This window comes from Puma concolor, chromosome B1, assembly GCF_028749965.1.
Source record: "Puma concolor isolate L17-30 chromosome B1, mPumCon1.1.hap2, whole genome shotgun sequence".
Taxonomy (NCBI): Eukaryota; Metazoa; Chordata; class Mammalia; order Carnivora; family Felidae; genus Puma; species Puma concolor.
This window is the reverse complement of record NC_141670.1, coordinates 177,327,780-177,352,791: the sequence shown is the minus strand read 5'-3', so window position 1 is coordinate 177,352,791 and position 25,012 is coordinate 177,327,780. Positions and strand designations below refer to the sequence as shown.

Here is a 25,012-nt window from a genome sequence, read left to right as displayed (position 1 = left end):
GTTGTAATGAACTCACTAATACAAACATGATGCTCAAAAAAACTCATCACACACACACACACAAAACATATATATATATATATACACACACACACACACACACACACACACACACATATGTATGTATTTATATGGAACTGGCTGTTAGGACAACCTGATAAATGGAAACCAAAACCAACTATCTTAAATTTGCCTTACATCCATTTGAGGAAATTTCATTCAAACAGCAATACCATGTATATAACTCTACATATGCTTCAGTGTATGTTCATATTTTATTATCTCATTTAAAATTTTAAATACTGGCCTACATACTATGTCCACATCATTTCAAGATAAATTCACAAAATATTTTCCAGAATACAGAAAACTCTATCAGCTTTGAAATAAAAAGCAGTTTAATTATATAAACAAAATTCCTACACAATAAAAAAGAATGTAAGGTAAGCCATAGCTCAGAAAAGTGGTTACAGAAAATGACATGATGATTAATGTATTTTTCATACGAAGAGCTTAAATAAATTATCAGAAAAGACAAAAAAAAAATCCCAATTAAAAAAATGGAGAAAGAAAATCAAGAGACAATTCACAGAAAATAACTTAAAAACAAAATTTAAAAAGAATGATAAGCTCTGGAGTCAAGAAAACAGCTGTAAAGAACCACGAATTCAACAAGCTTATTCTGCAAAATGTTTACTGGGTATCAGCTACTGGCCTGAAACTCCTGAAGACACAGCAGTGAATAAACAATCACACAATTAATTTGAGAATATAAAAATTATAACATGTTTAAGGTTAAAATGAAACTGTTACCTAATTCATGCAGCTAATAGCATTTTAAATGCGAACAATTCTTTAGAAAAAGGTCATAAAAAAGAAAAGGCTACATACAGAAAGCTACCAGAAATCTCATTTATTTTTTTACCACTCTGTGTGTGCTACCCACACTGGAAGGTCAGATCCTAAACAGTAAGCATCCTCTGGTTTCCTACTGTACCCCTAGAGCCTAGAGTGGCACCCAGAAATGAGGTGTCCAATAAAAACCCATTTTGTAAAATGGATGAATATAGAAACACGGGGAAGTGTGGTATAACCTACACAATCTGAAACACCCAACTCATTTTATACAAAGTTGAAGTAACACTGCAAAAAAATTATCATAATTATAATACATTGCAGGCATGTAAAACATAAGCAGAGACAAGGAAGAGAATATTTGTAAAAATTAAACACTGCGTTTGTGAGATGATGTTAAATAAAGAAATGACATGTAATTTATGTGATAACAGCGCCACAGTGTTTTGCAACTGAGTAATTAGGTAGAGGATTTGTGTCTGGTTCTACTTTGCCAAACTCCTCTCTAACAAATGTTTTTACATATCTCTTCATAGTTCTTTTCTACTTTTTACAACCTGGGGGAGGGGGGAAGGGGGTGGGGGGGTTGTCTCAGAAATAAGATCCCCTAAGGCATTTCTCCTACTCAGTCCAGAGCTACTGTAAGTTCCAGCTCCTACAATCTGCTAATAAATGAAAGGGAGAGACAGAGGTAACAGAAAATAATGAACCTCTGAAGGGAGCAACCGGGAAAATGAAAAGTCCATGTTAATTCCATGGAGTTGAGACATGCCAGTGAAGGGTCCATGAGGGGATGGACCCTTGCCACCATAACACCACGTCTCTTAAAAAAGGCAATAATTATGATAGCCTGTCCTAATAGCTATTTTAACTTAGAAAATTTAAGGTACTGATTCCACAGATTAAGAAAAAGCAAAAGAATTACTGAAAATATATTTGTAGGGATGTTTGACATGGACTCTTAAGGACACGCTTTGGAAGTAGAGAGAAAGCTCTGGAAAGGGTTTAAAATAATCCACAAAATGAGAATACATTTCCAGACAGAGTTCAAGGAACTTATGGGAAATAACAATTTCAAACTGTTTTCCAAACACTGTCCCTTTATGCTGACTTTGCAAATGGGAGTTTACTCCACTAGATCATACTCTGGCAATAAAAGTCTACGTTAAGAAAAAGGAATTAAATGATATTGTAGGATTCATAAGATGAAAATTGTAATTTCATTTAAAATTTAGAATTTAGCAAAAATAAATACCAGTGCCTACAGTTCAAAACTATGCACAATTAATAACAGTTCTTCAAATTTTCAAAATTCATTACCACTAATACTGATTATCTTAACATTCCACTTAAATGTTGGCACATTTCAAAATGTTCAATGAGAAAAGAGATATACTTCCAAATTAAAGTTAGTAACAAAAAGAAGTATAACAATACCAAGTTGAAGGATGATGAAGTACCCAATGTTGGTTGCAAGCTGTTTTTACACATTTTCCAATTCTAAAAATATCTTGTTCTCTTTACCTAGATGCTTATAACTTTTTAAAGGAAAAAAAAAAAAAACCTCAGAAAAGTGTTTCACTGTGTGTAGTTTTTGGATCACATGTCACTGAACCACATGGGATGCCTTATACAATGTGGATTCCAACATTCCATCCCCAGAAATTCTAACTCTATAGTCTGGAATGAGACCAGATAGCTGGAATTTTAACACTCAACTTAAATAATGGCCTTAGAGATAGCAAGCCATCTCTCTTCTTTACATGACACCATTTAAACATAAAGACATTAACTTAATTATCTGAACCAATTAGTAGCAGAGAAAGAATGAAAACCCAGAACTGCTACTCTATCTCCTTTGCTCTAAATGAACGTTTCAGCTTCCTTTTAAATAATTCTTCAACATATTCTACCTTTCCACCTCTATCCACTGTTTACTCTCTCTGGAATGGCCTCCTGACTAAATTATGATAACTATGTATAAATAGAGGCAAGAAAAATAAAAATAGTTCATATGTTAGGGTAGTGTAGGTCAATTTTCCTTGTTTTTTTTTTATTCTATTCATACTGTAAGTTATGTGGGCAATAAATTCACTATTTTAAAAGTTTAAAAATGAAAATAATTTAGTTTTGATGCATGTAATCAAATTAGATCCAATGCAAATTTAGATACATAAGTTCAAAGCTAACACGTCTTACTTTTTATTTTTTATTTTTAATATAGAATTAAAATTGACATATATTAGGTTCAGGTGTAACACTTGTACATTTTTATAAGTAGATTTTTTTTCCATATTTAAAAAAAAACAAGATTACTTAATGTGTTGTATACTTAAAACTTTCAGAAGGTGCGTTGAAACAATTAACTTTTAGTACTTTTCCTAAATGCAAGCTTTAGTAAAGCCCTCTGCATTCAGGAGAAAGCCTCCCCATTTAGCACACCACCCAAGTTCTTCACACAATCTATTCAACCATGTGAAAAAACCAATAGGCAACTTTCTCCAAGAGACAAAAGGATATACCAGGATGTAAATGCAGATAAAATTGGAATGGTAAGTGAGGGCCTAAACATAGAAGGCCTTCCTTGATTTGTCCATCCAGTCTTGAGCCACTTAGTTCTTTAAGACTTGACTCAAGATCAGGTCCCTTAATACCCAGCTCTATACATCATGATGCAACTTTTTAAAAATAACATATACACAAGCAACAGTATGCACTTTTTAAAGGTACATATAAAGACACGTTAATGCATAGAAAAGGAACTGAAATATACATAACTGAAAATAGGTGTATGTCTCAAAAGATGAGGAGGGGGTCCAGCATTAATGCTTTCATTTTTAAGAATATACTCATTACTTGCGTACGTGGAAGTGTTTCTAACCTTGAGACTTCATTAGATGCCTTTTTTGCACTTCTCTGTAACTTCTGCATGAGACTAATAAAGCACTGGGCTCCCTATCCATCAAAAACGCTAGTACTGTCTAACTTTTCCTCCTGGAAGACAGGACATGTGTCCTCAGCAAGTGCACGCCTTGCAGACTACCTCACCTGGTAGAATGTGTACTGAATGCACACTCTGAACCTTCTAAGCAACTAAGTTTTTCAAAGAAAAAAGCTTAGTCTATTTCTAAAAGGTCATAGGCCAGAAATGGTCTTTTCTACATACACTTTAAAAAAGTTTGGTATAATGGCTAAGACGCTAGACTTAGAGTCATACAGTTCTGGTTTTGTTATGCATGAAGATCTGCAATCCTTACTCAATCCTCATTTTCCTCATCTATAAAACACGGAAGAGAATATCTTCCTCCTATATTTGTAGGCAAGATTAAAAGGAAATGTTTATAAATTAATTAGCACAATCACTGGTACTCACCAGAGGGCAGTCATTATTGTGTTTTTTTATGCTCAATTGCTAATATTAAAGCAATAATTTCATACAACTTCTTTCTAATAGAGAAAGTTAATAAAACTTTCAAAAAACATCTACTTTAGGAGAATAACATATACCCACACAATCTAGCTAATGGAAGTGATGAAACTAATATCTGAAGTCCATCAACTCTGTGCAAGTAAAAAATGAATACCTCAATTAATCTGGCAGAGGAACTTCCATACCAATAAATGCAAATTATGCATTTTTAAACTTGATTCCAATGAGAAAAGTTTTAATCATCTTCACAGACAGAAAATGTTCATATTAAGTTCATACACATTATAAGCTGTACATCACTATTCTTGAGGAAGATGCTAACTATCCAAGTTATTAATATGCCAACAGTGCTCAATGATGCCTTCCACAGTTAACTGGCTAAGAAATCTTATCCAAAACATATAATGAATAAGACCGTGCTGAAGTTCAGAAGATGCCTTAAAGATCTATAGTTAATTTCTTAAAACTACCATTTGTTTTGAGTTTCTATCTCTATTTTTTGTTATGAAAACAACATTTATATCCCAGCTTTCGTAACCCAATATGATGTATCACAAAATGAGTTCGTCTTAGATCAGATATACAAAGCACACTGTGTAATTCCACAAATTACTAAGCTAATATATTTTGGGCTAAAAGATTAAGAATTCATTCCACAAAAGGAGTATTTTCCTATACATATTGAACACCAGGTATGTCAGAGAAAGGGAAGTCTACCGAATCAAAGTTAACCGAATTTGTTAGAACTATAACATCAGTCTCCTCAAAACAGTTAACTTCTCTATTAAGTCCTTCTATATTACCTAAACTCAGTAAGTCAACGACTCAAGCCTATTTTACATGTGGCATGTGTATGTATGTGCATATATGAACCATTTGCCTACAGTAAATCATCTCCTCTGCAAGCAACATATCTGCTCAAAAAAATAAATAAAAATGCTGGAAACTCAAGAAAATATATCACCTGTGCCTACTCTTAAAATTTTCTATCATAAAAGAAACAACAGGTGCAGAACTGAGCCTATTTCATCAACAGCTGAATGGTTAATTGGTTCTTAATTATTATCTCACGTAGTTTTATAACATTACTTCAGGTAAGGAATACTCTTCAAAAATTATTTTCAATGACTTTGTCAGTCTCTTAAAAAGATGATGCCTAGCCTCAAATTTGATGTAGATTACGTTCCTGCCACTGGAGGAACTGAGTAAATTCAACAAAATAACACTTTCTTTGTTACATTTAGTGCAGTACTCAAGGCAAAAGCAAGACGCTATAAAGTAAAAACTCTAATAAGTCTAATGAAGCATAGTTGTTAATGTAATCAAGGAACCGCAAATTACAATAGTTGTAACATAGCTCCTCACCTGTTCATTTTTGCAAAGCCACACGCTGTTTCCACTTAACACAGTAAAAATTTTGGCTTTATACCCTCTCAATTCAAGATATCCACATTTCTCAGGTGCAGCAGCTACTTGAGACTGCAAGGCAGGGGACTGTGATTTCAGTGCATTTAACAGTATGCTGATCCAGTCATTTCTCTCCTCTGAAAATGAAGACAGGAGAAAATACATCCATACTCATATAAATTATACAGACACAGAAACACAGCAAAGATCTATTCTCTCTGTAACACATCATTTACAGATTCTTTCCCACAACCGCAATCTAAATGCCCCTGCAGTCTGAGCCAATGGTCTTATTTCCTAAGAGAAAAGAAGTAACACTAGCCAGGTGTTCTGTAACTAATACTGATGGCCTCACCTGGGAGCTTATTAGAATGTAATATCTCAGGGCCATTCAGGACCTGATGAATCAGAATCTTCAGTTTAAGAAGATTCCTAGGTAATCTGAATCTATGTTAATATTTAAGAAGCACTCGTATAGATCATTCATGAGACTGGCTTTTTTCTTTTATCAGAAGTAATACTGAGACCAGTTAACACATTTTACCTGGCAACTAAGTTACTCAAATGCCCAGAAAATCCTACTTCTGTTACTTAGAGCCTACTCTACTTAAGAGTACGCAAACTTGATAGTCACTCATCCAATCTATTCTCACCAAACAATAACATCTCATTTTGTAAGTTAAAATTTAGTCTTCTCCCTCCATAAAAGCGGAGTGACCTTCAACTATGCATAACACACTGCGTTATGGGCACAGAAATTTGATCCAGTCCCCAAAGAGCAATCAAAGTTGTAAGTCAAGTTAGATATGAACATGTAACAGAACACAGAATACTATGTGTCATAGAAATGATATCAAATAATACACGAGTCAATTCAATGGAGGTACATGATTTGCTGAAGGTCATACAGCTAGTGTAAAATTAACAGAATCAAATGTTTTAACTCTCGATTGTTCACAGCACTAAGGGGGTTGAAAAAGGACTGTGCTAGGTCTTGGAATGAGGAGCATTTGAAAAGACAAAACTGGGGTCCGGTGAGGGAAGAGCAGAACTTTATAACTCTAAACAAAGAAGAACACAAGAACAAAGGCAGGAAGAATCAACATCTATTCAGGGACTGATAGAGAAGCATATTGATAATTTTGAACTCACAAAGAAATAATAGGAAATACGGCTACAGCTTCTGCAGTACCTGTAAGGAATTTTGCCTCCAAACTTTATTACAGACGCAAAAAATAAAAAGTCAAGATTCTTAGCAAGGAAGTGACATGATTAGCAAGATGATAGGCAGACCAAACTGAAACTTGGAGATCAGGAACAAGGCAAAAGAGGCTTGAAGTACAATGAAAATGGAAACAAAAGAACACTTGAAAAGTCAAGACATTAAGGGATAGAAAAAATATCTGAAGTTTTAAATAGGTTACAAGGTATTCACAAAAATGTAAATTAACCGACAGCTTAGTACCCTGACTTGACCAAAGAATGTAGAAGGTTTCATTTTGTTAAGATAACCACCCCAGGTTTTTAGTGCCCTGGCAGCACCTAGGTGGACTGATAATAATGTGTGAATGAAGGTGGCCTACACAAAAGACGATCCATGTAAGTGGATAAATGTTTAAGGTAAAAGGAGAAGAAATGGACAAATCTTGAGGTATGACTATATCTATGAGACTGGAAAATGGGCTAGCAAAAAACAGAGAAGTGGTTATCAAGGCAAAAGGAAACAAAACAAAACAAAACAAAAAACACACAACAGAATTCTACGTAGGAAAAATGATCAAGAAGGAAGAGGAAGGAAAGAATAAGCTGGCCCAAGCTTGGAAAATTGGATAGTATCTCAGATCTAAGACCTGTCTGGAAAGAATAACTCCATTGTGGATTGATGTAAGTCTCCATATTAGACTTGCTTACATTCCAAATGAACCCTAAGTTATGTTATAACAAGACTTAATTTTTAAATTATCTTTATTCCTGCTCACCTTCAACACTACTAAAAACAGTTGTGCCTTAAATGATGAAGGCCAAAGTATGTATTAAATCTCATTCAACAATGCTTTACTTCAGGTATTTCACAATCCCCAGGTAATAGTGCCCACGTATCAGGAGGAAATAATTTATCCAAATTCCTCAGCATCATTAGAAACTAAAGCACATGAAAATATTCAAGTAACGAAGTCAATGTGAATATGCAGCACTGACTCTACAAGTTTTTTTCAAGTTTATTTATTTGACAGAGAGAGAGAGAAAGAGAGAGAGAGAGAGAGAGAGAGCAGGGAAGGTGCATTGAGAGAGGAAGAGAATCCCTGACATGGGGCTTGACCCCACAAACCGTGAGATCATGACCTGAGCCAAAATCAAGAGTCAGATGCTCAAATGACTGAGTCACTCTGACACCCCTAGTCTACATTTTAGACCTACATGAACAGACCCAGACTGCACTATGATAATTTTTTACATTTTCAGTAACAACAACAAACCTTCCATTGATTATTACTTGTGATTAGTTTCACACAAAATATTCTTGCCAAGTAAACAGCACAGAATGTTTTTTATTTGTATTTATCTGCATAAATCATTTAGTTTGAAATGTAGATTTTTTTTATTGAAAAGAAACCTACCTTAGGTTTTTATTTTCTTTTAATTTTTTATTGAAATATAAACATACAACGGCCTATTAGTTTCAGGTATACAACAGGATTCAACCATTCTATCCATTACTCAAGTACAAGATATCCATTACCAAGAGTACAAGATAAGTGTACTCTTAACCCCCTTTATCTATCTCATGCATTCCGACTGCACCTTGCCTCTAGGCAAACTCCACTTAGTTCTCCATATGTAAGAGCCTGTTTTTCTCTTTTTTTCCTTTATTTTGTTTTAAATTCTTAAAATTTATTTTTTTTTTTTTTTTAAATTTTTTTTCAATGTTTATTTATTTTTGGGACAGAGAGAGACAGAGCATGAACGGGGGAGGGGCAGAGAGAGAGGGAGACACAGAATCAGAAACAGGCTCCAGGCTCCGAGCCATCAGCCCAGAGCCTGATGCGAGCCTGACGCGGGGCTCGAACTCACGGACCGCGAGATCGTGACCTGGCTGAAGTCAGACGCTTAACCGACTGCGCCACCCAGGCGCCCCAAATTCTTAAAATTTAAATTTAAGATTCTAAATTCCACATGAGTGAAATCATATGGTATTTGTCTTTCTCTAACTTATTTCATTTTGTAGGTCATAACTTTATGAACTAGGCCAAACTGTTTATGGTTTCTATTGCTATTATGTATCTCAGTTTCTCAGGAAAATAATTTGAAACTGGCATTTGTGGCTGTTAGACTTAAACATATTATGGTTACATCTCAACAAATGGTTCTCTTATAGCCTAGAACTATTACCTAGCTCCGGAGGGCCTCATTTACTAATAGGAAGTTAACAGTCGTGAACAAATACAAGAATTAATAGTAACATTCAGTTTATTCTTAATTACCCATGCCAATGGAGATAAACAGTGATACAGATAATTCTAACATAATAAAACAGATTACAAGCATCACTGGTATTTGGCTGTGTAATGTGTGTATCCTTAGACATGGGGAATATGCTTTGGCAAGTCATAATATTCCAAGTCAAATATTGATTTTCCCTTGGGCTAAATGTCTTGGGCAAAGCAAGATACTATGCTAGCTTCTGCCTACTCTTCACACCAAGGTTCTTTTATTCTTTCTAATAACAAATATTTACTAAGTGTCTACCTTGATCTTAGCACTGTGCTAATAAGCACTATTCCTTAGAGAATATGCTCTGACCTAAACATGGCTTTGCTCAAAGTAGAGCACTCCAGGTTGGAAAAAGGGAAAACAAACAAAATCACCACTTTCTTATAATTATTCTAGAATGTAAATAAAAGATAATGATCCCCTCAAACTAGTTTTTGAGGTTTTCAGGAATGAATGCCAACTACTGTAAGAAACAAAAAGTAAAGGGGCACCTGGGTAGCTCAGTCGGTTAAGTGTCCTACTCTTGATTTTGGCTCAGGTCATGATCTCATGGGTTCATGGGATCATGCCCCACATTGGGCTCTGCACTGACAGCACTAAGCCTGTTCAGGATTCTGTCTCCCCACCTCTCTCTGCCCCTCCTCCACTTGTTCATGTTCACTCTCTCAAATAAGTAAACATTAAAAAAAAAAAAAAAAGTTAAGAAACAACAACAAAAACCAACAGGAGAGACAATATTCTCTGACCACTGCATTTAGGAGTAGGCATATTCATTAGCAGCATAAAGGATTGATTATACTAGGGATAATTATACTTGGGCAACATGAGGGCTGTGTATAAGATTAGTGACAGAAGCTAATGCTTCAGATGGACCTTTACTTTTGATATGCTAATATAACTGAACCAAAAAGTCCTCAATGTAACCCATGATCAATTTTAGGGAAGAGAGTACCTGCACACACCATGGCTGTTCATAAAATCAATAACCATTCATTCACACAAGTATTTCCTGAGTGCCTACTAGGTTCCAAGACCTATTCTGAATACCAGGAATGGAAGCGTGAACAAAACAGACCACAGCCTTACTCTCCTGGAGTTTGCCCTCTGGTCAAAGGAGGAAGGCAATAAAACACAGATATGTAATCTATTACACACTGACAAGTGCAAGGGGACAAAGAAAAAGCAAGGGATGGAGCACATAAGAAATATAAACTTCTTAAGCTGGGTTCTAGAAAAAGCCTCAGAAAGAAGGCAACGGTTAGGCCAAAGCCTAAAGGAAGAGGAAGTGATGGAGCAAGTCAGGAGGATGGCTGGTGGAAGAGCATTCCAGGTTAAAGAAAGCAGCAGTGTCAATGCCCGGGAGCAACAGAAGAATTGTTGAAATGCAGTGAGTGAGGGGGAGCCCAGAAGGAGATAAGGACAAACAGACCAGAACCAGAGCACGTAGGGGCTCTTGGACAGAAGTACTTTACTCTCAGTGAGATGGAGAGACAACACAGCATCTGAAGTGGATGGACGTGATCTGACTTCTTTGATGATCCCTGACAGCTGTGTAGAAAAATAGGCCTGCAGTCGATCAAAGGAGGTTATTACAAAACCCATATAGAGGCAGTGGCTTGCATTAGAGTCGTAATGACAGAGGTTTTGAGAATTAAGAATGCAGGCATATTTCCAAAGTCGAAATGATCAGATGTGCTGATGGACGGGATGCGAGATATGAAAGGAAAAGATTCAAGAAAGACTCCACAGTTTGCGACCCAGTATGATAATCCACCAACGTATACAATGGAGAACTTTTTTTTAAAGTTTATTTTTTTATTTTGAAAGAGAAAGAGAGAGCAGGGGAGGGACAGAGAGGCAGAGATAGAGAATCCCAAACAGGCTTCATAGTGTCAGAGCAGAGCCCGATGTGGGGCTAGATCCCATGAAGTGTCAGGCTATGACTTGAGTCAAAATCAAGAGGAGGACACTTAACCGACTGAGCCATTCCAGCTGCCCTGACAGTGAAGAACTTATAATTCCCCTGGCTCTCACTCCAGCCAGTTAATGCTCCATGACTCACTTCTAAAAACATTGACTATTTCAAGGCAGGTAAGTCTACTTGTCCAAAATAACTGAGAGAAATATATGTTTCTTACCCAAATGTTCGTTAAAAAAATAAATGAAAATTAAAAAAACAAATAATAAATAAATAAGCTTTGCAGTATCATTGCTGCCACTGGAGGGCTGTAAAATGCTGTCTGGAAACAGAGTCGAAAGGAAAAACAGCTGCCTGCCTCCCAGGGGTTTAGAATTAGCTTAGGTGGACAGGAACATGAGCCTACGGCTGATCGCTAGTACTGAAAATGGCCCAGGAACACAAATGACGACCACTCAGAATTCTTAAGCCCTTTTCTAAGGATGCAAACTGCCAACTCAAAACATCACCTTCTTTTTGAAATACCGCATCTATATGTGTGGCCACAGGTGCCAGGGAATACAGACTGGAAAGATCATCAGCGGTTATGACCCTCTGGCCAATTCCAATGGTTCTGCTCCAGGACAAAGGAATCCGACTAAATTTTTTATTTTAGGAAGGGTATTTACAAAATGCTATTACCTCAATATAATTTACTTTCAACTAAGAGCATAACAATACCGCACTAAGAAACATGGGGGAATTGAAGCCTTTCAAACTTTGTGGGAAAAAGTTGCCAAACTGTAACCTATCTAAGCAATGCCAGTGGGCAATGCAGCAGTTTAGAAATAGGGACACTGGTTACAGGGGAGACAGAGAGTAGCTGTTGTACATAGGATTTTCAGAACCTTCTCATCAAAAATGGAGAATTCATTTCTACTATGATGTCGAACCATTTTCCCTTTGTGTTCTCAACTTTCATCTTGCTTCTTCATTAGACTGAAGTAAAGTTTCATCTGGCTTAAAGTTCATTAAGTCAAATATTTCATAAGCCACTAAGGTTGATTTCTCAATTCCCAGAAAGTAAAAAATAATCAACCATTTGTATTCAGGAAAGGAGAAAAAAAAACCAAGAAAACATACTTAGCATCTTGTTGAAGGTTCCATACTAAATACATAGACACACATACACCATTTACACATGTATACATACACACACACACATCTACGTATATCTAGCTTTAAAAATGTTAGTTACTATGTAAAAAGGACTTTCAATGAAAATAACTTACTCAGTAATTCCATTTGGATAGTCTCAGTTTTTACTGAAGCAGTATTTTCATGCTTTTAAAACTTAGAGACCTAAAACTTATTTAACAAGTAATAATTTATACCAAAGTTTTACTGCAATTATACTATTTATGTATCAATTATGTGATATATGAACTACACATGAACTACATATCACAGAAGGACATTGGTCGATTGTAAACATGTAACCTTGAAACGTGTGGGTTGATATATTCTACTTAAATGTGTCTGTTTAACTTTTAACTACAGTAAGTAAATATGGCTAAACAGATTTCCACACAGGTTGGAAGCTTTATTTAGTATGGTCTGTCTTAACACGCAAGTTATGTGGCATATGTGAAATTCGTTTTGAGAAGCCAAGGGGAAAGTGATAAGCACCTCAAAGAAACAGACAGTCACCTTCTGGGCAGAGGAAACCAAAGCATAAGGAAAGATCCTCAGGATATCCAGTCGAGAAGAGAGTATCTTAGGCTTTCCTGGCCATACACTCTGCAACTACTCAGTGCTGTCTGAGGCACAAGGGCAGCCACAGACAATATGTAAATGAACGACAGTGGCTCGGATCTAAAAGGTTTTATTTACAAAAACAAGCAGAGGTCAGATTTAGGTTATAAGCCATGTTTTGCCAACCCCTTCCCTAGACTATAGCTCTCAATGCCTTTTTAAATAGCAAGTCAAGTAAGAAACACTCTTTCCATTACGTATGTACAATAGATACCTAGGTAGCTCTCACAATACAATGCTAACTACAAGCGAGGCACTTTGATAGTTCTTACTCTATTCCATGTTCGTTTTTCTGTTTTGGGGGGATTTTTTAAAATACCATCAGAAACCACTGAGTTGATCTCACAAATGGCTAGTGATTCACAGTGAAAAAAAGCTGCTTCAGTGTGAACAGCAGCTGGAATTTATGAGTTACTGATTATCCCAAGGAATAATGAAAGCTTTCTAGGAATATATAAGATTCATTGAATGTTTTCATTCATTCATTGAATGAATGATTCACTCATTCATTTGCCATGCACTGGTCTATGTTCTAGGAATCTAGCAGTATAAAAAAGACAAATACTGCCCCCAATATAGCTAATATAGTTTATAAAGACGTAAATTGTGATATGTGTAAAATTGAGTAATTGTAAAACCTACATCTCTCACAAGATCATTGTGAAAAATGAAGCACAAGTATTTAGTAAGTTCTCCATATCATCATTATTCAATTCAGTACCAAGAAGTATTTTCAAAATCAAGCTGAGCTATAATCTATACTAAAATAAAACCTTTACAATAAATTAAAATTATAATTCTTTAATTAATGAAGATGGCTTTACCTATATTACTTAAAAGCAGTGAGTATGTTACAATATATAGTAATGATATATTGATAGTCAAAGTATACAACAGAGAACTCTTAGCTCTCCCGGCTCTCCCTCCTTCCCACCTCCAAAAGTCAGAAAAGATCTAAGGATTTAAAATGACTCCATCCACAACCCGACTACATGCCATCTAATTTTCACCATCAACTGACCTATAGCAGATGATGAAGGTAAAAAGAATTTAAAAAAATATAAAAGATGTTCCAAAATCTGTCTTAGTATGACATGTGTTCAGTTAAACATGCCTAAGGAAACTTCCATAAAACCAACTTTTAATAGTTAGAAAAATGTTTTTGCATATCAAATAACTACTCTGCATTATCAAAACGACAGCTAAAACATGGACTCTAGGAGCAGAGATTTTTGCCTACTTTTTTTTTCCACTGCCATATATCCAAAATTTAGAGGAATTCTGGTCACTTAGTAGATCCTAAGTATTTGCTGCATGCAAGAATAGTGAAAAACAAATGACTTGTCAACTTTTTTTATTAGGGCATTCAAAAGAACATAAAATGTAAATTATTTAAAAGTAACATATTTAAAGATTTCTTGACATTTGCAGCTTAATTGGTTTATCAATCTTCTGATTGGTCAGAAATTAATGTCTGAATGTTTTTACAAAGATAAAAAAATAATCTTACCTTCTTTTTCTACTCTAAAAACAAAAGTTCTTTGTGTTGTAACAACTTCAAATTTGTTGTCTCCTTGAACTCGTACCGTAGATATAGCAGAAAGAGGAATTATTCCTTTTGAATACTTCTCCTGTGTTCGTTAGAGAAAAAAATAAATAAGACAAATTAAAATGCGATTCTCATGACCTTATCAGAAATAGAATGGTAGCATATTTACAGGTGCTTCTTTTTCATAATTTTAATCTAAATTTTTTAGATGACATACAAATAGTATATATATCCTCATTCACACCTAACACCTCAGAAAGGAAAATATTAAATGGCCCTTTCAAGTAAGATATCTTTTCAATTTTCTCATCTGGAATTAAAAATAAAAGGCAAAGAATCAAACACAATTGTAGTAGACCAGCAATATACAGTTCCAAAAACCAACACTATGTTTTTTAAAACAATCTGATCAAAATGATCTTATGGTGTTTGCAGGCATCTGCTGGCCATAATGGGTACTGTAACTAAACTATTTCAAAACTACTGCTATTACACATTGTGAACAAAATGTATCTCAAACCCCAGATTGCTGGATTATATTAAATATATTACTCAATGGTTCTAATCATTATCTTAATATCACAACTGCATCACTTTACCTGTAATTCCCCAATAAAAAAGACGAAAGAATTAAAAAGATGGATAGGACTGTTTGCAACTGGCACATACGTATTACAACTGGGGCTGTACGCAACTGGCATTTACATTTTATCATCTTGCTCAAGAAGATCATCCTGAAGACTCTTGGTAGCTTTCTCTGTCTTCATTTTTCTGGATCCACCAACACCATTCATCACAATGACCACCCCACCATTTCAGCTATTTAGCTATTAAGTGTGTAATATTTACTGGGCCTCGTGTTGGAAAGAAAATTCCAGGGGCAGCTGGGCATCTCAGTCAGTCAATCAGCTGACTTTGGCTCAGGTCATGATCTCATGGTTCGTGAGGTCGAGCCCTGCACTGGGCTCTGTGCTGACAGTCGGAGCCTGGAGCCTGCTCTGGATTCTGTGTCTCCCTCTCTCTCTGCCCCTCCCCTGCTCGCGCTCATGTGTGTGCACACTCTCTCTCTCTGTGTGTCTCAAAAATAAATAAATGTTAAAAAAATTAAAAAAAAAAAAAAAGAAAATTCCAAATAGTATTTATACATTCAAGGAGTCTCAAACTGAAAGCCCAGCTAATGTAATGAAAGAAAAGTTTAAAACTGAGCACAAACCATGGAATATACAGGTCCGAAGATGGGAACTCTCAGTTCTGCTTAAAAGAGATCAGATGTGTTTTCACAGACATAATGATATTAGAGCCTGACTTGAAGAAACCTTAAGTTTACCAGATAACCGGTTAGACAGCATTAATAATAGAGGTGTAAGGAGAGAAATAAGAGGATCCACAGTGTAGAGTCAAAAGAGGTGAATCTGGAAACATGCATCAAAGGACACATTTCGAAAGATCTTAAATATCAGAAGAATTTGAACACATCTTTATGGGGCTTCTTCTACTATTTACACCATTATTCATGGAACCCTCATTTTTGAGCAGACCCCAAAGTATCTGAAGCAACTTGTTAGGAAAAAAAAAAATTATTAAACCATTCCATGCAGATTTCGCCTCGGATCATGATCTTGTGGTTCGTGAGTTCCAGCTCTGTGTCAGACTCTTGCACTGACAGCTCAGAGCCTGGAACCTACTTCAGATTCTGTGTCTCCCTCTCTCTCTGCCCCTCTCCTGCTCATGCTCTGTCTCTCTTTCTCTCTCAAAAATAAATAGACATTAAAATTTTTTTTTAAAGGGGCACTTTGGTGGCTCAGTTGGTTAAGCGTCCAACTTTGGCTCAGGTCATGATCCAGCAGTTCGTGAGTTCAAGCACCACGTGAGGCTCTTGTACTGACAGCTCAGAGCCTGGAGTCTGCTTAGGATTCTGTGTGTGTCTCTCTCTCTGCTGCCCCTCCCTTGCTTGGGCTCTGTCTCTCTCTCTCTCTCTCACAAAATTAAACTTTTTTATTTTTTTTTAATTTAAACCATTCCATGCAGAGAACAAGTGCCAAGGTCATATTCCTCTCAGTGGCAAACTTCTGCCATGCATACCAGAGAGGTAAGGAACAGTCACCGTCAGCAACATGGTGTTCTACTGGGAGGTTATCCTCTGCCAGTTGACAAGATACACTATACTATCCCATTTCCCTCTTACTCCTTTGTTGGCTTCTTCTCTTCCAATGCCTCTGCTCCAATCTGCCATCCCTGACTACTGTATGTACACATCAAAACTCTATGCATTCAACACCATTTAAAATGCCAATGCCATAAAAGCTTTCCCACATCCCCTCACACAGCCAAAACTGGTAAGATATCTGAACTGTAACTGAAGATGTTGAACTGTAACACAGAAAAAGAAGGATGTCAAGAAGTAAGTACAAGGCAGCTTTTCTTCTCCTGGTTTTCTTTTTTGTTTGTTTGGGGGTTTTTTTGTGTATATTTTTTTGTTTTTATTTTTTATATTTTCTAAAAAAATCCCTTCTTACCAACTTTCAGCTACCAACTTTCTGAGGAAAATTCTCAAATCTGTTCGGTCAACTCCAGCCCCATATTTCAAGTCGTCAATTGTATATATAACTATCCCATAAGCACCTCACACTTTAAATCATCTCCTGAAAACATACCCTTCCCCTCTGTAACCTGTTCATTAAATCTCGCTCTTCTAGTCAGTCTTAAATAGTCTTTGATTCGTGTCAATCCTTTGCACCCGCATAATTCAGGACTCTCTCTATAGCGACATACCAACTTCCTCCCTTCTACTCTCGGACTCTCTCCAGTCACATGAGCCTTCTTTGCGGTTCTAACACACCATGTTTCTGCCCAATACAGTGCCTTTTCTTACTCTGTTCTTCAAGGAATGTTGTCCAAATCCAGCTTCACATAGTTACTCCCTCTACATCCTTCATATTTCAGCATAAACAGATGCTCCAGAAGAAATGTTTTCTAACCAGCCTCTTTTCACCTGGTCAGATAACCTTAATTTAAGCTAAGAGCAACCTGCATTTGTCCTTAATAGCAATTACTAACTACAATTCAAATGTGATTTTTATATTTACTGTGTGATCATTTGATTAATAGTCTCCCCAAAGACACTGTGGGTCATATGTCTATTTTCCTCATACCTTTCACATAACCAGCACTGTAGAAGTATTTTCTCAATGAATGAATTCTATGATCAATCAATCACAATCATATCAAACTCTGACAGCTCATTTTTCATATTTTTCTAAATTCATTTTTAACACTTCCACTGGCCTACACAGCCTACACCCAGATAAATTAATGTCTGATTTACTGCATACTCCCCTGATTTGCCTCCCTACTTTCAGCTTCTTTTACTTCTAATCTTCCTTGCATGTTACTGTGCAAATGTCATAGTTGGAATAAATTTTAAAAGGCTTCATTGAGGGGGATAAAAAATGGATCTTGAAGTTTACACAGGATTCTGATGGATGGCAACGGTTCAGAACGTTCAGATGAAAGTGCAAAAACATGCAGGTGAAAATACAGGAAGAAAGATATGCTCACGTTCCCCACAGTGTGTACCCAGACACCACTGAACAAAGTCATGCAAAGAAATATGTGACTGGCTGGCTTAAAGGAACCCCAATGAATGCAGGTGGGTTATGATGGCAATACTAGGCAAGACTAGACCACTTGGTGCTACAGGAATAAGAAAAGTGGGAAAATGTCTCCCCAGTGTCAGGAACCTCAGATGTGGGAAAGAGCATAGTACCTTTGGGAACAGCTCGAGGACCTCTCTGGCTATATATCTATAGTGGCAGAGAGCAGACAGAAATCTACAAAGTCCAAAAACATTTACACTTCATCTCTGAGGTGATCCATCCTCAAATCTTACTTTGCTTAAAAATTACAGGAGCTTATAAAAACATATCTCCAGTGAGATGATTAAGCATTTGTTGAGTTAAAATGTTATCATTAACAAGGAAATTTTCCTTCCTCTAGATTTGCTTAACGAGATTAAAAAACAGTTCCTTCAAAAAAGTAACCTGCCCACATGCTCATAATAGTAGCATATTTAACAGGTAAGTACGCTGTAAGAGAAACAGAAAAATAAATTCCCCTGGAGTGATAAAAATGTACTTAACAAGCTAATTATCATGTCTCTTTAACCTCAGGAAGTTATAGTTTCTCTAATGGCTCATTTATCATCTGAGATCCCAAGAAATCTCATAATTGTTAATACTACATAAGTTGATTTTACATTCACTTCTAACAACACATGATAAAGACAATGTAGAGCAGAAAAAAGACAACAGGCTCAGAACGATTGTGTTTTTCAGAGTGCAAAATTTTCCTTAAGGACAGAAATTGTAAAGCATCCCTTGAGCCCATAACAGACAGATATCAAGGTCAAGTCTGTCACTTATCTCCTACCACTTCCAGACAATGAAACGACCACAGGGCAATTCTGCCCACAGCTGAGTGAGAATAGGGGTGAGTTACATTTCTTGGCAGGTGACAAGATATCAGGGCTGTTGGGATAATGCCATTTTCAGCAATACAATGAAAACATTCTTGCAGAGATGTGACTGAGCAGCACTGACAAAAGGGAAAGAAAACCAGGGAAAATGCACAGGTGTACCCAACCACACACTCCTTGGTTGCACCTTTAAAACACTGAAAAGCCTAACTACTGGGTGCACGTGCCCAGTAAAACTACACACTCATCTGAGACAGCAGCAATTGCCACACCTGCGCCTTCTGGACACTGGCCTTAAAACGCCCTCTTCCCAGTCCTCCAACCCAATCCACTCTTCTGCAAGAGGGTCACAATGGAAACTGTATCTCCTTTTAGGCAACATTCCAATGTTTTTATTTTTTGCCAAGATGAAACCAATCATCTGGATAGTAAAGGAATGAAATGCCACAGAAAATGGTTCAAATTTTTAAAAAATTGTTAAGTTAGAGAATTTATACACATTATTTTTAACATGAACTTTTTATCACAATTTCAAACCAAGGCTGCATTATTTCATTGTATCAATATATAAAAATGTGACAGGCGCTCATCTCACTGCAGCTGAAAGGAGCTTAAAATTTTTTTTTAATGTTTATTTTTTGAGAGAGAGCACACGCAAGCAGGGGAGGGGCAGAGAGAGAGACACACACAGAATCCAAAGCAGGGTCCAGGCTCCGAGATGTCAGCACAGAGCCCAACACGCAGCTCAAACTCAACGAACTGTGAGATCACGGCCTGACCAAAGTCTGGCGCTTAACCGACTGACGCACACAGGAACCCTGAGATGAGCTTTTAAAGGACAAACAGAAATGAGTCCAGTTGGACACAGATACCAGAAATTCTCTTTCCCAAATGGAGATAATGAGACCACTGCCAATAGAGCCTCATGGCATGGAAGCCTGTCTCCTCCTGAATAGACTTCCCCTCATTTCAATCAAACCAGAGAATGGCATGGCTGCTGAAAAAAACTAGAGGTCAGATTCAGCCACAGAGACCACATCATACCCACCAGTGGCACAGAAACTCTCAACGTTCAAATGTACAAATGTACAAGCAAACTAAAAACAATAGCTGAGGAAAAAAACAGCTTTCAAAAAATATTTATCCCACCATCCTGCAAACCTCCAAGAGGTGTGATTAGGGGCACCTGAGTGGTTCAATCGGCTCGTGAGATCAAGCCCCACGTCGGGCTCTACATTAGCATCACAGAACCTACTTGGAATTCTCTCTCCCTCTCTCTGCCCGTACCCTGCTTGTGCATACATACTCTCTTACTCTCAAAATAAATAAACATTTTTTTAAAAATGTGTTCAAATTTATTTGATGCTTTATTTGGATCTCTGCAAATTGAAACCAAATAATTAAATACTTCTCTAAGCTTTCTATTGTTCTTAATATTGTAGCATGTAAGTGTATGCTACTTTCTATCTAAAAGCTAATTCTCTTCTGCCTTGTGGCACTGAAGAATAAATATATACAAGGGAGTTTAAGTTTCTATTCAAGCCATAAATATCACAATAGGAAGTGAAAATCTCCTTATGAGAAAATAATGTTAAGTTATAAGCTATAAATAAGAAAATGTGCTTCTGTGTTAAATGAGTATGTTAAGGGAATGTACGTAGTTAAGACTATAAAACTACCTGATTTTAATTAACCAAAAATATGATATATTTATATGTTCCAGCTTTTCATTAAGGAAACCGTCAAACACAGAGAAGTTGAAAGATTTCTACAATGGACATCCATATATCCTCCACCCAGATTTGACAACTGTTAACGTCTTCAGTTTCTGTCTTACCTAACTATATGTGTGTGTGCAAATATATGTATTTGTAAATATAAATATGTAGATAAGTAACCTGTGGCAAACACGTGCAGATATAACATGTCAAATATTTCAGCCCACATCTAAAAATACAGACTGTCTCATACCTAATGAAGACATGATCAAAACAGTATCATGTGGGTAAGACTCACCTGCCTAAAAACTAAACTGGGACCACTTTCACATCAAGATATTCAATGAGCTCAGGGGCGCCTGGGTGGCGCAGTCGGTTAAGCGTCCGACTTCAGCCAGGTCACGATCTCGCGCTCCGTGAGTTCGAGCCCCGCATCAGGCTCTGGGCTGATGGCTCAGAGCCTGGAGCCTGTTTCCGATTCTGTGTCTCCCTCTCTCTCTGCCCCTCCCCCGATCATGCTCTGTCTCTCTCTGTCCCAAAAATAAATAAAACTTTGAAAAAAAAAAAAAATTAAAAAAAAAAAAAGATATTCAATGAGCTCTAACCCCAAAGAACCTTCTCAGCTTCATCTCCCACAATTCTCCTTCATATACTCTATTTTATAATCAGAAAATTGATTTCCCACCTGGACATGTTATTGTTCTCTAAATAGGCATGTTCTGTTCTCTCTAGTCTCAATGTACAAACATTCCTCTTTTGTCAAGACTCATAGCAAAAGAAATCTCATGCAAGAAGCCTTCTTTGTTTATTCTACACCCTTCCAGAGTACAAAGCAACCTCTCTTTGTTGCCATTTCCTAGTTGTAGTATCCTCTGGTAAACATTCTTTAGTGTTCCCTAGGAGAAAGACCATTTCTTATCCATCCTTAGGTCATTCACAATTCCTATAGTTTGTAGCAGTTACTCCATAAATAATTGCTGCATGTATAATTTTTTTAATCAGAATTGTATATGTCAAGGAAAAGTTAAACTATGAAAAGAATGTTTCACCCTGCATAAACTCTTTTCACGTTGATAATCCAACTCCTGTTCTTAAAAATCGAATTGCTTGCTTAGTATACTGAAATACATCTTATATGTGTAAGACAATCTCTGAGAACTATAAAATGTACTCACCTTCTCATTATTGTAATAAGAAATGCTAAGGCCATCAAATTTCACCCATCTCTTCTGAAACATGCGTTTTCTGTAAGAGATATGAAATTGTTATTGGACATTCAAGTATCATGAACTTGGCTTTTAAATACATTTGTAATGTAACTGTGTTTAGTGCATTCCTATTTGTTGTTAATCAGTGTAGAAAACACTGGGCTATGACAATGTACAGTTTTGGTAATGGTATGTAGCTAATAATACATAAATGACACTTCCTAATCAGTTAAAATAGGTATTTAAAGCAACGATACTGTCAATACTGGCACAAAAATAGACCTAGATCAAAGGGACAGAACAGAGGTCCCAGAAATAAACCCACATTTATACGGTCAATTAACCTACCACAAAGAAGGCAAGAATATACAATGGGATAAAGACAGTCTCTTCAATAAATGGTGCTGGGAAAAATGGACAGCTATATGCAAAGGGATGAAAGTGGACCACTTTCTAGCACCATACGTAAATATAAGCTCAAAATGGATTAAATACCTAAATATGAGACCTGAAACCATCAAAATCCTAGAAGAGGACATAGGTAGTATTTTCTCTAACATCAGCTATAGGAACGTTTTTCTAGATACGACTCCTAAGGCAAGGGAAACAATTGCAAAAATAAACTATTGGGACTACATCAAAATAAAAAGCTTTTGCACAGTGAAGGAAACTATCAACAAAACAGACAATCTACTGAATGAGAGAAGATATCTGAAATTCACACATCTGATAAAGGCTGAATATTCAAAATATATAAACAACTTACACAACTCAACACCAAAAAAGCAAAGAATTCAATTAAAAAATGGGAAGAGGACCTGAATAGACATTTGTCCAAACAAGATATTCAGATGGCCAACAGACACAAGAAAAAACGTTCAACATCACTAATCATCAGGAAAATGTGAATCAAAACTGCAAAGAGATACTGCCTTACAGCAGAATGGCTAGAATCAAAATGACAAGAAATAATAAGTGTTGAAGATGTGGAGAAAAAGGGACCCCCGCACACTGTTGGTGTAAATGTAAATTGGTACAACCACTGTGTAAAACAGCATGGAGTTTCTTCAAAAAATTAAAGATACCATATGATTGAATAATTCCACTACAGAGTATTTACCAACAACAACCAAAAAAACCCCAAAAAACAACAACAAAAAAACCCCACAGGATTCTGGGAAAATATATGCACCCCATGTTTACTGCAGCATTATTTACAACAGCCGAGATATGGAAGCAACCCAAGTGCCCATTCATAGATGAATGGATAAAGACGTGGTGTGTGCACATGTGTATACATATACATGTATACATATACATATACATACAACAGAATATAATGCAGCCATAAAAAAGGAGATCTCGCCATTTGTGACAACATGGATGGACCTAGAGAACATTATGCTAAGTGAAGTAAGTCAAACTGAGAAAGACAAATACCTTATGATTTTACTCATATGTGGATCTAAAAAACAAAACAAATGAACAAAAAGCAGAATCAAACATAAACAGACAACTGATGGTTGCCAGAGGGGAGAGGGGTAGGAGGATGGGTAAAATGGGTGAAGAAGAGTGAAAGATACAGGCTTCCAGTTATGCAATGAATAGGTCATGGGAATAAAATATACAGCAGAGGGAATATAGTCAATGATACTGTAATAGTACTGTGTGGTGACAGATGGTAGCTACACTTGTGGTGAGCACAGCATGACTTACAGAGACGTTGAATCACTATATCGTACATCTAGAACCAATGTAACATTGTAGATCAAATACAAAATTTAAATAAATAAAGCCATGATACTGTTAACAGTATTAGTATCCTCATTCATAAGGCTGAGTGCAAAACAAAGTGTAGTCAGAAACACTATCATTGCACCCATTTCCCTGACGGAAATAACCCTTTAATAAGGACAATACAGGGGCACCCGGCTGGCTCAGTTGGTAGAGCATGTGACTCTTATTCTCATGCTGGGGGTGGAGTTTACTTAAAAATTAACTAATATTTTAAAAAAGAGAATATAAACTTTCATCCTTCATTAAGCTTATAGCATTTATTTTATTTTACCTTAACTTTTGCTTTGGAGCATTTAGCAATATTTTGCTAAAATAACAAAGCTTTGTCAACTGAATAAAAATTATTTAATTTTCATCAAATGAGCTGAAAAAAGCCCTGTATACAAAATCCTTTACAATCATCCAAAATTCGCTAAAATATTAACATTTTTCAAAAAGAATCAGATGAAAGGCAAATACAGTTTAAAATGACTACTAAAAATAAGAAACAAAGCAAAAAATGTAATCACATGTTTCCTATTTAGGTTGGAAAGAAAAAAACTTTTTCTGACTATTTAAGAGAAAAATGAAGAACCAATTTCCACTTGGGCTTCGTTTTGTTTTGTTTTGTTTTGTTTGTTTTCAGAACCCTTCCCTGAAGTGAGATAACCCTATTCTCTAAGTGACTTTTCTCTACTTGACACAATATAGATACTTTTAGCTTTTAACACAGATCATCTATAAGAGCTAACTTCCTGTTTAAATAAAGTCATTTGTAAACAAATATGTAAATAACAACCATTTTGTAGTTTTCTAACACGCTTCAAATAAGGGATTGGTATAATATTCTGTGGTTTTTATAAGATTTAAAGATAGAAAAAGAACTTCTAGAAGTATGGAGACCTTGTCTTCCCAGCTGTTTTCTGAGCTGCAGAAAGGGAGCTCAAGCTTGTATTTCACTCAAGTGAAATACAGTGAGCCTCCCACACTGATCTATTCTACTTCACATAAAATTAGAGCAAACCTGATCAAATTGAGAGAAAAGTTTCAAAGTTGATCAGTGCAGACATTTCCACATAGAAGCATTCGAATTACTTATGAAGTAAAATAAAGACTTTGAAATCATAAGCAAAACTAACCAGTCAGCTCTTTTTTCATCATCTTTCTGCTTCTTTTTAACTTCTCTTGGTCTGTGTTTTCTTACACAAACACCCAATGTTTCTGTAAGAAGGTATTATGCTAAGTGAAATAAGTCAGTCAGAGGACAGATAGCATATGTTTTTTACTCATATATGGAACTTGAGAAACTTAACAGGAAACCATGGGGGAAGGGAAGGGGGAAAAATAGTTATAAAAAGAGAGGGAGGGAGGCAAACCATAAGAGACTCTTA

The 25,012-nt window shown here is 36.2% G+C and overlaps 1 protein-coding gene across 6 annotated transcripts in view; it reads right to left on the bottom strand.

Moving 5' to 3' along the window:
• Nucleotides 1–25,012, bottom strand: part of ARAP2 (ArfGAP with RhoGAP domain, ankyrin repeat and PH domain 2) — a 222,008-nt gene that overhangs the window by 133,275 nt on the left and 63,721 nt on the right. For all 6 annotated transcript variants that reach the window (XM_086705258.1, XM_086705256.1, XM_086705260.1 and 3 more), the window contains 3 exons: nt 21,813–21,882; nt 14,407–14,527; nt 5,651–5,829 (listed from right to left, as the gene is read on the bottom strand). In XM_086705258.1, coding sequence (XP_086561384.1) covers nt 5,651–5,829; nt 14,407–14,527; nt 21,813–21,882 — 370 coding nt within the window. The remainder of the gene's footprint in view (nt 1–5,650; nt 5,830–14,406; nt 14,528–21,812; nt 21,883–25,012) is intronic.